Genomic DNA, 17,336 nt, shown 5'->3' on the forward strand with positions numbered 1-17,336 from the left:
TGTTGCAAGATGAGTAATGTTTCGACAATTAAGTAGGTTTATTTCCAGCTGCACTGTGATTGAACTGGCTGATCCTAGTCTAATTGCTTGTTGTTGAATCACTCTGCCGCTGAAACTCGGATGTTGGGGCATCAGCGGCATCAGAACGACGTTGTCATCGACAGGATACAGACGTTGAGGTGCGTAGCTCAGATCGTACATTTTGCCGTTGTTAACATTTATTCAGTTCAATTTCGATTTTATAGACAGAATCCATGTTGACATGTAAATACCTTTATTTTATTAACTTCAATTGCAGTAATGGCGCAATGTCCATGCGAAATAGACGTGTTTATTGGGTATCTTAGGAAAAGCATGTGTCAAGTACTTAGCAATATTTTGAATTGTTGTTGAAATTACCTTACATTAATTTTTCTACTCAAATGATGGCCATTCCACAGAATTCTGTAACAATCCCGCAAAGTTCTTCTTTTCCGTAACGGAAAAGAAGGCGGAACTCGCAGCGAATTCACGGGGTTCGAATCACAGTGAGGTGAGGTGAAATGGGGTTTAACGTCGCGTCCAAGATTATTGCACTTATATAGCGACGGGCATGCACGTGTGTGTGTTTGTGTGGCTGCTTGTACTGATGCAGGACTGATGCCGATACATAGTGCTAGCTCACTGAGAGCCGCAGTTTAACATGAATATCCCACTCAGACACAGTATACTGACTCCGAGCCGACCAGTCCTTGTTTTAGCCCCTTAATGCCGAGCGCCAGTCAGGGTAACAACAAGTACTATCGTTTAACGTCTTTTTGTATGACGCGGTCGGGGATCGAACCCCGGACCTTCCGCTCTCCGGGCGGACGCTCTACCACTAGACCACGGAGGCGGTCTCGAATCACAGAATCCCCCTGATAATGATAGATGATGTGTCAACACCATATCCAGGGTTGTTTGATTCTCAAAGTGGTATACGTCAACGATCTGCCACACCTTCCCCCTCTGGATGAAACGCCACCGAGGTGTTATTTAAAACCGCATAAACCGCTCCCATTGCAATGGCGTCATCATGTATGACCAATTTCTTAGTTTAAACACAGTTTAAATGGTTTTTTACTTATTTTGTTGTGAGTTAAAATTTAGCGTCGCATCGGCATTATTTCAGCCATATAGCGACACTTATTTTGTTGTAATGGATGTGACTGCGTTTTGGTTTTTAACTCTGATAAGTGTGAGTCATAGATAGTTAAACCAAAAAGTCAGAACTGGAAGATTTTCAATTGTAAAACAGTACCAACCATTAATATATATTACAAAAAGGGGTAAAATTATCGAGTGTAATAGCGTTCCAAAATGTGCACATATACATTTTACCTTATAACCTTGTTGATTGGTCAATTGAACCGACAGTTAGTACTACTAGTTCTATGTAAATAGAAATGGTATGACGTCATCCATTGTAGTCGTCTTAGGCGCCGTAATTCGCCAGAAACTTATGATTGTGGGTTCGAATCCCGAGTTCGGCCCGATTATGTTTCTAGGTTTGTCAGCACCATACACGTGCTTGTGGGTTTCACCTTAAACGTCTAAGACCTGAACCACTTCGGACTTTCCTCCCCCATTAAGCTGACACGCCGTGATATAACTGGAATACTGTTAAAAGCGGCGTTCAAACCAAATCACTCATTCACTAAAATGACGTAATATACGGAATAACCTGCTCCAAACTTGGAACTACATGACCCTCGTCAAGAAGACCAAAGACTTGAAGTTTAATCACGCTGATCTTTCACTCTGGACTACTAATCCGTATTGACTCTCGTGTCGCCTCACTTGATGTCTCGTTGGCACCTGTAATGAAGGAGAAAGTTCTACTCAGTATATTAACTTGAAGTTATTTCCCCGTCTACAGAAACCATGATGGAAGGGTTCTTGTGTATACTGTTGATTGCGGGTCTGTCGGGCGTACTCGCCACCCCTGTCAGTGAGCGGAGGGCGAGTTGGATGAGCAGGGCGATTGGAGGTAAGTTTAACGCATACATAAACACACAGTGTTGATTCCTGGTAGGAAAAGGTGGTCACGAGAATATCATGTTCACGTCGGGGCGAGACCAGGGGTAGAATAGGTCTTCAGCAACCCAGACTTGCCGTAAAGGGCAACGATACTTGTTTATTGTGAAAAGCTTGAATCGTTATGACTGCTGTGTAAAACAATGGTCATTCACTCATGCACATACCATTGACATCCATGTCGCGTCATACCATCCTCACCCATGTACACAAACCAGAAACAGGTAACATTTTAACATATATTTCTGATAACGACATTGCTTAATTATCTTAATTTAAAGTTTTACTTTATTTGCCACAGTTATTTAAAACCTTACAATTATATTGATCATGTTTGAACAACAGGTTGGAAACTGACCACATTCATTAATTGAAGAAAATGCGAAAATTTGAATCGTTTATAAATGACCATGTTGTTGGAGCTCAAGCGAGGGCGGTAGCCTAATGGTTAAAGCGTTCGCTTATCACGCCGAAGGCTCGGGTTCGAATCCCCACATGGGTACAATGTGTGAAACCCATTTCTGGTGTCCCCGCCGTGATATTGCTGGACTATTGCTGAAAGCGGCGTAAAACCATACTCACTCACTCACTCACTCACTCACTCCAGACCAGCGGGGCTACTGCTACACCAGTGAAGGTGTCTTCAGGCATGGTGAAGTCTTCAACACCCGCCGATCCCCCTGCCTCAAGTTCAGGTGCGAGTTTGGCAGAGCGAAAGTATATGAAACAGGTGAGTGTTTCTTCAAAATAATTCCAAAAACAACAAGTAGAATGAGTCTATTTGTGGCACTTTTATCTAAATATGTTTTTCCGTAACATTTGTTCACTGATCGGAATTTAATACTTTCTTCAATATATACCATAGGAAATTTGAGATTAGCAGTGCTTCCGTGTCATGTTTTCACTACCCTATATTATTATTCTTAAAATAAACATGTTTAAAACACAATAAGGTATCTTCAGAAACCCCATGTGATTACAATGCTATGTAAACTGCCCTATTTATCCTTCAGTACCAAATTATTTGATGCCATACTTGTGTACAGAAACAGGAACGCTTTGAGAAGCATCTATCTATACCTATTAAGAAAGTTCAGTGACTGTCTATTGAGCAAGTTGAAATTGCAACGAAGACAGGAGCTAATGAAAAGTAGTTCTTAGGGGTACCTCATTTGCATATTTATTGGGTTGTGATACCAAGTTTACCTTATTGGTTCATTGCATCAATAACACTGTCCATCAAATGATGGATACGTTTCCCACCTCCCCTAAGCGTCTTCTGTTTGTCCATTTAAAATGTCCCGTCTTCTCCAATCTGAAGGCCACGATATGAAAATACGCGTGGTTAAGAAAACAATATTTATTTTGTCACGTTTCCGACCAACGTCAATCCTTCATGGGTATGTACATGTAGATAATTCGTTCCACCATCACCAATGAATTCATACACCTGGTCACCCGTGAAGATCCGGGGTAGAATAGGTCTTCAGCAACCCATATGCATGCTTGTCGTGAAAGGCGACTAACGGGATCGGGTGGTCAGACTCGCTGACTTGTTTGATGCATGTCATCGTATCCAATTGTGTGGATCGATGTTCATGATGTCAATCACTGGCTTGTCTGGTCCAGACTCGATAAGTTACAAACCGCCGTCATATAGCTGGAATATTGCTGAGTGCGGCGTTAAACAACAAACAAACAAACAAAACATACGCCTGCAATATGTTCAGTAGTAATTCTGACGGCCCGGGAGCGCCACATTTGAAAAGCAGATAGGCCCGGGAACGCCAAACAGAAAACTCGAGGAATTCTGTTATTGGTGCCCGGACCGTAACCGACGAATACCCTGGCTAATCAAGGTTGTGTTACTCTGAGCACTGGATATACCGACTGTATCTTTACAGGGTGTCCCCACGACGGGTCCTGTCACCCACTCGGCAGCACCTGGTTCGCTAGTGACTGCCACACCTACTCCTGTCAGAAGCAAGCCCACAACTCGTACGAAATTAAGAGACTGCGGTCAGGTGAGTTGGTGGAGATATGATGTTTTAGACTTTTAATAAAATATTTGCTATCTGCATCACAAATTTGCCCTGAATATGTTTCTTGGTTTGTCAACACCGTGTCCGTGCTCGTGGGTTTCAACAAATCAGTGAACGCCAAACACCTGCATCACTTCGGGCTTTCCTCCCACATCAGCTGTAACTGAAATCATGTTTAAAGCATGTTATCCTGTAAATATTTCCGATTATTTTCATACCTGGGCCTTTTAACTCTTTTTAGCTGTGTACATGAATTGACCATGTCAGCTCTAGAATTTCTAAATTTTGGGGGATGGGGCTTTGATTGGTTTAGGGTGAGCATTTTTTCTTTAAATGTTTAGGAGTTTATTTCGCGTTTATTAATTATCATTACGAATTATGGACACTTGTCTTCAAGAAAAGAGCATATTATGTATTTTCTGCCATGCGAGCCATGTGTAAAATACATTAATTTTTAAAATAATTTTTCAGAGTAAATCAAACGTTTGCTCCCTAAGTGCCAGTTTTTTCTCTGATCTGGGTGTTTATGTTCATTATCCGCCAGCTGTTTTTACCATTACTCCGCTGTTGCTCCAGGGTGCCGCGATGTCAGTGGTAAATGCCGTCGCCCGGGTGAGCGCTTCCCCTACCACGTCAACGGCCGCATCTACCAAGGCTGCACCTGCACCACCACCCCCACCGTCATCAGCTACAGCTGTAAGAACCCAAGCAGCCAGACCTGGTGGGACAGACAAAGGGGAAGGCAGCAGTAGGGCTGTATCGTTTGGGGGGTGAGGGACTAGGGGTATGTATTTAGGGGTAAGGGTTACACAGAGGGCGGGTCAAGGAGTAGAGCTAACCCAATCCCCACGGGGTTACAACAGGTTTGGGAATGGGGGTCGGTATGTTGCTCTATGTTGCATGTTGAAAGTAAGACAGACAGTTGGGGGTCTGATGGGAGGAGACGATCTTCCCGAGGCAAGGGATTTAACTGACTACAAAAGTACAGTTTCGACCCTTGCCGAACGTGGCTGCAATTTCGGAGTATAGTTTGTTTGGACTAACGAGTCTATGTCTATCCCAATCAAAATCGCGTAACGAAATCAACATCCGATTCGTAAACTGCTGTTCAGAATTAGGTCGCTTGCAAGATTTGCAAAGCACGTATACCGTCAACTCGGCGTTGACATATATTTTCCAAATCTTTTCATGTTTCTAATCAAGGTGCTCAAATAATTTGAACTTCGCGATGTAAGACCCCTTTATTACGATCTAGATCTTGATTATCGATCACATCGTTTTGGCTGGGCGCCGCCATTTTGTTTGAAGCAAATGCAAGTATTGTGATAGGTGGAATTGATTGGTCAATAAGAGATGGCGCTACAATCGAGCCACGAAATTGCAGCCTAGTTCGGCCAGGGTGGAGACTGGACTTATATAGTCAGTTACTCCATTGCCTCTGGAAGATGGGAGAAGACGGGGTGGGGACGATTCACAGAAATAGAAAGCCAATAATTCATGACTTGTTAGACTGGATGGCTGAGTCAACACATTTACGGAACATAAGAGGGGGGATTGAATGGGATAGGTAGCTGGGAACGTTGGTGCGAGGGGAATGTAAGTGTTGTTGATTAGGGGGAAATAGTAATGAGGGACGCAGTGAAGTGTATGGGGGAAGTTAGTATATTGCGGGAAATGCCTGTAGCCAAACCTTGACAAATGAAGACGATGCATCAATTGCTAGATGGATGATGTTGGTTGGATGTTGGATTCGCGTGTGAGTACCAACTAGCTGGAGATGCGGTGATGACTTTGAATGGGGAATACTTCCGGTAAGCGAGCAGATGACTTTAACTGGGCGTCTCGGTTGGGACTGCGAGAACGCCGTCATGTGGAACGATGTCCAGATTAATTTACAGTGCCACGACTCTTTTCTCCACCCAACAAGTCCGGTGTTTAAAGTTAATCCGCCTGGAAAATATGTCAAAATTGTCTGATGATTGTTCAATTTCCTGTTTTTGTCTGTATGTTACCCCGACTGTCAATCTGAAACAAATAAATGACATTATTCTGTCATAGTTGATGTATATTTATTTCTAATCGCTAGTTTGAATGTCATAACCTACTGATATAGACGCGCCCTTGTAATTATCTGAATTATGAAGTAATGATTTCAGTGAAAGGACCTGATAGTGGAGTGAACCTCGGCCTTAACTCACTGTAATTGTACTGGATGTATTTTGAAAATATTTTAGTGACAGAAGATACGAAACACAAAGAAACTGACATTTCAAGATTTTATGTACGCTTCATATAAGTTTTTAGAAAAATCACGGTCTGACAATTAACCCCGAAGATCTGCATATGTTTTTTATATAAACCGTGCTGTCGATAACAACAGTCTCAGACGGTTTGTCGTGGGCCACTTGGTTGAGCGTTCGCTTGCAGCCGACTGCAACAGTGCACGTGTCGATCGTGTCGTCATGGCGCATTGACGAAAACACGTGGAGCATGACTTCGTGTTTTGTTTGTTTGTTGCTTAACGCCGCACTCAGCAATATTCCAGCTGCATGACGGCGGTCTGTAAATAATCGAGTCTGAACAAGATAATCCAGTGATTGACATCATGCTCATCGAACCACGGAATTTGGATACGAGTCGCCTCTTAGTCTCAGGTCTGGAGGATTCAACGTGCGTTGCCTCATACTGCAACACCTAATATTACCATTTATATATTAAATGAAAAATTAAACTAAACTATACATAAATTCAGAGTTTTTAATGATAATTAAATCAACGCAAAATCACACTCCGGTGCAGTCATGACGAAGCACTGATTGACAACTGCCACAAGCTACATATCACTTGACCGGACTTTTGTCCTTTAGTAAACAATGGCGCTCAAACTGAAATCATTGATGTCGGAAGTCTAGCGTAACTACAACGGCGACAGTGTATGCCAGTGTATGTCTTCGCATCAATGTCAGTGACCGTATCGCTAGCTATTTGTGGGGCTTCGATAACAGCACGTGGCGGCATACAACCGATGTAAACAAAGTATAAATACGCAAATGGAAATAGTAATATTCCAGTTGTATCACTGAGTGTCAGCTTAATGTGAGAGGAAAGCCCGAAGTGACGCAGGTCTCAGACGTTTACCACTTTGGTGAAATCCACAGCTGACAAAGCTAGAAACATAATAGGGGCGAACCGGGATTCGAACCCACTACCATAGGTTTCCGGCATGGCCAAGGGACGCAACTCTGCACAGCCAATTGCGGCGCCTCAGCCGACTGGTACACCTGTGCCCCTAGAGTTATACGACTCTCAGAAACCATTAAGTCAACATAAAAAAGAACCCACTACCGTTTAAATATAGATTTACCCATGGATGTGTCAATATCTTGGGCACGCCAGAAACCTATGATTGTGGGTTCGAATCCCGGTTCGCCCCGATTATGTTTCTAGGTTTGTCAGCACCATATCCGTGCTCGTGGGTTTCAACGAAATGGTAAGCGTCTGAGACTTGCATGACTTCGGGCTTTCCTCCCACATTAAGCTGACACGCCGTGATATTACTTGAATACTGTTAAAAGCGGCGTTAAACCCAACTCACTCACTCACTCACGAAATTATTAGGAGACACTAATACACGAAGTGTGCTTGGTTTGTATGTGTGAATGAAACAACAAAGCATGGATAGAAGGACGTGATGTACGTTGACGTGGGCGAGGTGAAGTGGTGCAGCTTGATTGAGACAATCACCAATAACGTCACAAGTGGCAAAGTCCCAGTTCGCTGGCAGACTTCCATTGCATCTGTCTCCCACACACATTCCTTGTGTCCAGCTAGCACCCAGCACTTAAAACAACAGAGCATAAATATCCGACATAAGATATGTTCATTGCGTATAATGTTGGAAGAGTAACATAGTGTACAGAAATCAACCATGCCCTTACAGCGTAATTCAAAGCACCCACGCGATCTTTACATAAACACGCTCATATTCTGAACACAAAAGTTAGGGATCATGAATATACATATGTTAGGGATATTTCCATACTGAAGCCTGAGCAGACACTGTCATTAAACTATCCTAAAAATATTCATGATCCATAACTTTTTTGCACTGGACACTACAGTAAAACCCGTCACCTTCGAACCTTTAATTGGGGACCAATTAATTAGTATTAAGTTATCCTTGGTTCGAGACAAGCGAAGTACTTATAATAGATCTTGAATGTCGTAACAATAAAGTTAGACAGTTTTAAACGACATCGGGAGATACTGGGTTTCATCTTCATGAAGCCAATGCGACCGCCATATCCAATGTTCAGCCCCAAGCGTTGAAGGTGTGTTTAGGAAGGTACCTCTAATTATGAACATATTCTAATTGGATACTGAAAGTTTTTACAGAAGGAATGACTATTGCTTTACGCCGCATCAGCAATGTTACGGTTGTTCGCGGCAGGAACCAGTATATGGTTTTCTTTTCACCCCGTAAATAATCAGATCTGAACCAGGCAATCCAGACAATTGCCACCGTCAGCATCGAACTTCGCAAATGGGATACGATGACGTGCATCAACCACGTCAGCGAGCCTGGCCACCCGATCCCGTCAGTTATAAATCATTTCAACTGGTGTCCGGGGTAGAAAAGGTCTTCAGCAACCCATTCTTGCTGTAAAAAGCGACTATGCTTGTCGTAAGAGGAGATCGGGATCGGGTGGTCAGGGTGCTGACTTGGTTGATGCATGACTTTGTCATCGTTTCCCAGTTGTGTAGATCGTTGCTCATGATGTCAATCACTTGATTGTCCGGTCCAGGCTAGATTATTTACAGACCGCCGTCATATAGCTTGAATATTGCTGAGTGCGGAGTTAAACAACAAACAAACAAACAAATTCACCTGATTTTTCAGTGATCGATTCATATAACTTCCTCCACTACTTTACCTTTTACGCCCAATAATCTGCTTCTGCAGATTCGCGTCTGATTATTTTCTGGCGTTGACGATTAATATTTATATGGAAATGACGTGACAGTATAAATAATTTGAGTTATTAAAACTCATTTAATCAAAATATACAAATGGCGTCCAAAGATCACGTATACAAAACAACAATATACTTTCTTTTTTTTAATTAAAAAGAGATATATTTTGAAATAATGCCTTTTTTCTTTATCACGTGACATAACACCTCATCAAATTAGAATGCAGTTAACATGTTTATTATTTGCCCCCCCCCCCCCCCCCCCACACACACACACACACATAAGTCAGTTCTCTTTCGTCAGAGGTATTTTAGATTCTACTTCCGTAAGTTTGGCATTTCCATGATTATTAATAAACATGCAACGGAATTGCCCGAACGCACCCTCACCCACTACCGTAAATAATCAGATCTGAACTACACAATCCAAAATTGCCAGCATCGTTAGCATCGATCTTCGCAGTTGGGATACGATGGTGTGCATCAACCAAGTCAGCGAGCCTGGCCACCCGACCCCGTTAGTCGCCTCTTACGACAAGCATAGGCTGCTAACCAACTGTAACCCGAAGACCTTATTAATAATTAACAACACGTGCATAGCCTTTGTAAGCATGCATGCAATATTCGGTATAAATAAAACCTACAAAACCTTTTTCATAATCAAACCTTTATAAAACGTCAACGCCAGAGAATAACCAGTCCCGAATGTCTGCCGAAAGGGAAAATTGTGAATGTTTGAAAGGATCACTAAAAATCAGCGATCACACCACCTGTTCGCGAAAAGAAGTAGACATGTCCTGCTTCCGCCAGAACGCCAGGACATATAGTTTCCGATCCTCAAATTTTCATTTTCATGAGGAAACACCGAACGGGCATGCCCGATAATCTACGTGCGACATTGCATCGCAAGGTACAAACAGAGGTCATCACTAGTCTTTCCAGAAATATCTTTGACAAGAGGGGGCGGAGCAGCGAATGAGGTGACGCATTCGGACCAATCAGGGAGAGGAGAGCCGTCACGCCATAGACAGGTACCTAGTCGGACAGAAACAACAACCTGCCAAATATTGAAATTGCGACATGCGACAAAGGTGTTTCAGCATTACGATTTAGAATTATTTTAAGAAAAATATCGAGTTCATGATTTCATGATTCATTCATTTCTCATTACATTCACCAAAGGTAGCGCGTGAGCGATATATACAATAAATAAATATAGACAAGATGACGTTTACGTAACTTTCGTTTATCGATGGTTTATTTGGTTCACTAAGTGTATAGATCAGTTATATAATTAGATTTTAGGGTGTTTGGCATGTCGTTGATGCGAGTACATACCAGACTATATGTAATATATAAAGTAATATTTGTAGGTAGACGGTGTTTGTGTCGAAGTGTGTGTGTGCGTGTGTGTGTGTGTGTCGTACCCCTTTGTATCAAATTCCTGGGGTCCAGAGAAATAGTTCGATATCCCCGACTCGAGCTTATTATCATGTGACAGTTTCCCGTTTTTGATGTTTCACGCCATATGTTGTTTAAGACATTTATACAATTTATACAAATTGTACCTTTCTTCTTCATTTTGTTCCTAGTTCGACTTATGAGGGTATGTTTAACATATTGTTAACTCTTGGGACTATAAATGTTCAAAACAACCAGGTTAAAATAGTGACGCATATCGTGTATTAGAAGTTTGCCCGAACGGGACTGTGAGTTCGACACAACCAAGGACTCGACACATCCATAGTTCGAGACAACGGGGTTCGACTGTATCCCAAAAGGTCATGAGCAACACTGACCATATAAACGAATATTATGAAATGTTATTCCTTTGAACTTGTGCTGTGCCTGCACACGTGACGTAGGTTAGGGCGGTCGGGTAGCCTAGTGGTTAAAGTGTCGGCTCGTCACGCCAAAGACCCGGCTACGACTCTCCACGTGGGTACAAATGTGTGAAGCCCATGTTCCAGTTTGTTTGTTTTGTTTTGTTTTTTATTAACTCCCCACTCAACAATATTCCAGCTATATGACGGAGGTATGTAAATAATCGAGTCTGAACCAGATAATCCCGCGATTGACATCATGAACATCGATCCACGCAATTGGGATCGATGACATGCATCAACCAAGTCAGCGAGCCTGACCACCCGATTCCGTTAGTCGCCTCTTACGACAAGCATAGTCGCCTCTTACCGCCAGCATGGGTTGGTGAAGACCTATTCTACTCCGGATCTTCACGGGTCTCCATTTTCCAGTATCCCCAGTCGTGGCACTGCTGGAGAGTTGCTCAGGACCAACACATGGTGTCATTATAATTGTTGCTTTTAGCAGAGACGTCTTATGATTATGGACAGGGTTTATCGCTTTTATTGCATGTGAAGGATTTGAATTTGTGTAGCTCGCATATTTGTTTGAGTAAGCTATTGATTGAGTGAGTGAGTGAGTTGGGTTTAATGCCGTTTCTACAGTATTCCAGGTATATCGCGGCGTGTCAGCTTCATGTGGGAGGAAAGCCCGAATCGGTCTTAGACGTTTACCACTTCGGTGAAACCCACGAGCACGGGTATGGTGCTGACAAACCTAGAAACATAATCGGGGCGAACCGGGATTGGAACCCACAATCATAGGTTTCTGGCGTGGCCAATGGACGCCACTATGCACAGCGAATCGCCCGCCTAAGACGACTGGGCCACCCGTGCTCCCGAGTAAGCTATTGCGTTTTATGTGACATTGAAAGTACTGCATAGCCAGGACCTATGAGTCATATTAATTCCGGGTTTTCTTGCCGTCTTGTTCTGGAAGTTTGAAAGGGACTGTTCATTTTAGGACTAGGGGTTGTACTGAGTTTGAAACTGACATTTGCCCTGCGTATTTAGGGTAACAATCTACTGACAGACTGATATACAGACAACGGCTTCAATTAAACTTACTGAGAAACATCAATTCCCCATACCTGGTTCTCCTTGAAATTGCAACATAGGCAGATGAGGGTCATGTATCGATAAACATTCACATACAGAGGGAACATGTGTTTTGGAAGCTAGTATCTGTTTAGCAGAAGCAGAAGTATCTAACATATGGGCATCAGCACTTTACAATCAGCATCGCATTGTCATGTACCAAATGAAACATCTAGGTATTTCCAGGGTGTCTCCAACCACTGTCGACGCCATTATTCTACGAACAATGGTTTACAGTAAATGTTGGAAGGCAAACAGTCCGTGTTTCATTTTTATTACACCTACTATTCTCCTTATGAGTCATGTATACATAGCAGAATTGTACAATTACATACAGGTGTTAGACAGGACCGTACATTGATTTGGTCCAGGAGCAGCACGAAGATGGCAAAAATGTCATCCGGATATATTGTCCATCATGTTCTCAACACACTTATCGGAAGATAAATAAATTTATATAGTTGTAATCTGGAAACGTTCGAGGTATACACTGTAGTAGTGTTCGGTGCATCAGTGACGGTGTTTGAAGCATCAGTGACGGTGTTTGAAGCATCAGTGACGGTATATGAAGCATTAGTGACGGTGTCTGAAGTAACAGTGACGGTGTTTGAAGCATCAGTGACGGCGTTTGAAGCATCAGTGACGGTGTTTGAAGCATCAGTGATGGTATATGAAGCATTAGTGATGGTGTCTGAAGTATCAGTGACGGTGTTTGAAGCATCAGTGAAGGTCCGGATTGAAACCCATGTTTATCGTAAGAGGCGACTAACGGGATCGGGTGGTTGATGCATGTCATAGTATCTCTGCTGTGTAGATCGATGCTCATGATGTCAATCACTGGATTGACTCGGTTATTTACAGACCGCCCTCATACAATACAGCTTGAGTGCGGCGTTACACAACAAAGAAAGAAAGTGCTGTACCTAGGACATAACATAAGACACATGTGCGATCTGAGTGTACATTGTGTAACAAATATAAAGCCAATGTCAATTTAGAGTGTCGTGATTTTAACTTAAGACGGCGTTTGATAAACGTATGCCCATGATATAGTAGGGATCGTACAAACGTCAGACGAGATTTCATATGAATATGAAACGAGTTGTGTCGCTTGTATTAACCCTTCATCTTCACACTCTTTATATCTTATTTTCATTTTTACGGGTTGTAATTTCTTTCTTTCTACCTGATTTTACAATTGTCCTTTAAATTTTAAAGTGTCGTAACTACATACAGTAAACTACGGTTATAACGAACACGCTTATAACGAACTGACCGATATAACGAAGTAATTTTTGAGTCCCGGCCTTTTGTTGTATATATGCTGTATATCTGTTTATAACGAACTATGGTTATAACGAACTACAATTAGTGGACCTTTTGAGTTCGTTATAACCGTAGTTTACTGTATCTTGTGGCTTTTGTAAAGCGTATTTTTGCCGTGTTATTTGTACAGTGTATACTATCGGAGGTGAGGCTGTTATGCTAGAATGCAAAACGTTTCCTGTTCCCTCCATGCTTGTATTGTATTGTTTGTTGTTTAACACCGCACTCCGCAATATTCCAGCTATATGACGGCGGTCTGTAAATAATCGAATCTAGACCAGACAATCCAGTGACTGACATCATAATCTCTCCAGGAATGAAGTAAAGTCAGGGATGAAGTGATGACTAATTATACCAACGGAATCCTTCTGTAAGTCTTCACATACACATTGAATTCACCACGTATTCACCCTGTATTGTGACCCACCAGAAGAAAAGGGACCTAACTGGTGCCAGGTTACAATTGTGTTATGACGTCAAAAACACGTTTGACATCTACTTACTTCAGTGAAGATCGTCATGTGTGCGGACTGTACAAACATATCTTATTGTTCTCTCGCTGGTTCGTAATGTAATATAAACATTATTTCAAACCTTTCAGCATTCATGTCCTCTTTGAATTCATAAGACATTATATCGAAAACTGCAATTATTGCATTAATAGTTATATGTCTGAAAATGAGCGCAAAATGTTTCATGTCATGTGTCTCTGTAATAAATATGAATTGAATTTTGTTAATCGTATTTTTGTGTTGCGAAGATATTGTAGTTTTGAATTATAATGAAAAGTCAAAATGTGATTATTAACCCACAAGGTCCCTTATCTCATGGTGGGTCACATTTATCAGCTCGGATGGTGAATTAAAACGTCGACACCCCGGTGACTGTATATGTTCTTCGTCACGACAAAAGAAACAATTGGAGCCGACATTCTTAAAAGAGTTGCTTACGAATCAACATGTATGCATTGATCTCAGCCATCCGCTCCACTTTTTTCAAATGAATCTCTGAAACATTCATTCATGTAATTGTTTATGACTCAGTTGTCTTGTATAGTGACTCACGTTTGGCACATGGAAGGCACAATTGTGTTTTATTGCATCGACAACATTATTTGTTTTCACTGCATGTTTCCTACACTACACGTATAACGGACACCGTCCAAAACAAATTATTTGATAATTATTGGTTTTGTTCCCGTGTTTATTAGGTGAAGAGTTTACTAGCCTTTGCATGTGTTTGTGGCGGTGCGATCGATGAGGCAGGATACGCTCACCTATTCGCGAACACCTGTTATCACTATTTGATAGTGATTCAGCTTACGGTAAAGGTGGAATCGTAAAACGGACAGCGTTTCTTATAATTTCGTATTTTATGTATAGTGTTGTAAATAATATCATCTAAAAAATTGTCCACAAACTTTATTATTGATTCTAAGTGTCGACAATATGAACAACATTCAATGAAAATACGCTTTAGCATTTATCTGCGATTTTGAACATAAGTTTCGCTTCATGGTAAATCTGAGATTGCCTCGGCCGTCGTAGCCATTTTTGGCAAATATATTTTGTGATCTCTTCAATCAATAGTGGGAAATATGTGAGTGCGTCAATGTGGATTACCGCCGCTTTGAAAAGTGTTCCAGTTATATCATGGCGTGCCAGCTTCGTGTGAGAGGAACGCCCGAAGTGATACAGATCTTAGAAAAAACACTTACACGGGTATGGTGCTGACAAACCAAGAAACGTAATCGGAGCTAACAGGGATTCGAACCCACGGTCGACGATGTCTCGCGTACCCAAGGGACGCAACTCTGTACAGCAAAACTGAGGTGCCTGAGACGAATGGGCCACCCATGCCGACCAAATTTGTTTCCTCAACATTTATTTCATATTTGTAAACTACAAAAATTGCATCACGTTTTAATATTTGAAATCACGTGTGAACCACGAGTTACAGGGCGATGTAGCATAAGTGACTGTAGCAATGCCGAGTGTCTGGCACATCGCCAAACTTGATGTGGGATTCCCCAAAATTAGAAAATCAGTATTAACGTTTTTATCCTATTCACTTCATCTACCAATAAAACTGCGTGCATACAACATGCTGTTATCAAACTAAATTATCATATTAAGAAAAAAAACGGAAGAATGACAAATCATACTGTAAAATCTGATTCCACTAGATTTCAAAATGACTGAACACAGTTGTTACTATAAATGTACAGTTGGTGTTTATAAAAAATGCCCTGTGCTAGTGTCGTGCCTCATTGGTTAGTATCTGTTATGAAAGAACAACCATTTATAAGTAGAAGTTGTCGAATTTTCTGTTGATGTATTTATCTGCTTATGATTACGAATCTGGACAAGTGGGCTCGACCCATGAAGATCCGGGGTAGAATAGGTCTTTAGCAACCCATGCATGCCATAAAAGGCGACTATGCTTGTCGTAAGAGGCGATTGACGGGGTCAGGTGGTCAGGCTCGCTGACTTGGTTGATGCATGTCATCGTATCCCAATTGCGTGGATCGATGATCATGATGTCAATCACTGGATTGTCTGATCCAGACTCGATTATTTACAGACCGCCGTCATACAGCTGGAATATAGCTGAGTGCGATGTAAAATAACAAACGAACAAAAAAACAAACAAACAAACCAGTGAGCTCACACATCACAAATGAAATATGATGCAAATTAGCATCCAGGCGTGGTTAACTATCACCATCCCGTTAGGACGGGCCTTAGCAAATCTACAAATGTTTTCAAGGCGACGCTATAGCCATTAATCATTTCCAACCCAATCAAGAGTATCAAACATTTCGGGTTTTCATGGACACTACAGAGACAATAGGGTCACGGTTCCATATTGGTCATCACATTACGCTTGAATAATGGCGGCCAGTGGAGAGCTCAGGCATATCAAATAACGATGCAGCAACGAGACACTACATGTATAATTTATTACTTGATTTTTTAAGCCTTGTCCTAACAGGGAAGTAGGAGGTATATCTGGGTCCGCCAAGCCTAATGATGCAACACAGCTGACACATGCGACTCCAGTTTAGGTTTTTTGGGGGAGAGGTTTTATACTGTGGTCACAAAGTAGTGGATTTTGCAATCTTGTTTATGCCAGTGAACGCATGTGAATCACGAGTGACGGACTGTGTTTGCATGCATTGAGTGTTAACCACGAGGTGTAGGTCTGTTCTCGTCAACGCCTTGAGCGTGTAACACGGTGTAAGACCAGGGATACCAACTGTAGAGATATCCTTCTGAAGGCCCAAATCATCACAAGTAAACGAAAATACCCTGTTCCCCAATATACATACATTTACAGTCAAGTACGGTTATAACGAACTCAAAGGGACCACTAATCAAATTCGTTATAACCGTAGTTCGTAACAAGCAAATATACATCATTTATACAGCAAATGGTCGGGATAAAGAACAGTTCGTTATATCCGTCAGTTCGTTATAAGCGTGTTCGTTATAAACGAAGTTTACTGTATAAAGATCAGTCTAAAGTTTATCTGAGAAAATAGAAACACACTATCACATCAGTTTATTTATTATACCAGGGCGGTTTTCCTGAAGTCGATTAAAAGATAATAAATGCTTTTGAAACAGTAATCCAATTGAACACGCAAACAATATTGTACATTTGGAAAACATCGTTTATCTAAAACTATAATGCGGCAATGGATAGACGTGCGCTCCTGGGCACGAGTGAAACATGTGTGACGGTGTCGGTTGCCGTATGTGACTGGACCACGAGACAACGGATCGCAGCGCTTCCTCGTATGGATGATTCAATACTGGCCAAGTAGCCCATTCCCTTCCTCTGTTTGTACCCACCCGAGCTAGATATAAAAGGGACCAGTCAGTCTGCTCCACTTGTTTCATGATTAGATCTATGTATAAAGAATCAGAGTGACAAAAAACTGTGGGACAATAGGGATGACTTCAACTTTCCAATAG

The 17,336-nt window shown here is 41.8% G+C and overlaps 1 protein-coding gene across 1 annotated transcript; it reads left to right on the plus strand.

Annotated features, from left to right (window-relative positions):
- LOC139467994 (uncharacterized) lies at positions 1-5,033 on the plus strand. Its single transcript, XM_071249625.1, has 5 exons — positions 1-179; positions 1,898-2,008; positions 2,663-2,785; positions 3,960-4,079; positions 4,674-5,033. The coding sequence occupies exons 2-5, from the start codon at positions 1,903-1,905 to the stop codon at positions 4,847-4,849; spliced, it is 525 nt and encodes a 174-aa protein (XP_071105726.1). The 5' UTR covers positions 1-179; positions 1,898-1,902; the 3' UTR covers positions 4,850-5,033.
- The last annotated feature ends 12,303 nt before the right edge of the window (positions 5,034-17,336 follow it).

This window comes from Haliotis cracherodii, unplaced genomic scaffold (genome assembly GCF_022045235.1).
Source record: "Haliotis cracherodii isolate W230 unplaced genomic scaffold, xgHalCrac1.p SCAF_2, whole genome shotgun sequence".
NCBI lineage: Eukaryota > Metazoa > Mollusca > Gastropoda > Lepetellida > Haliotidae > Haliotis > Haliotis cracherodii.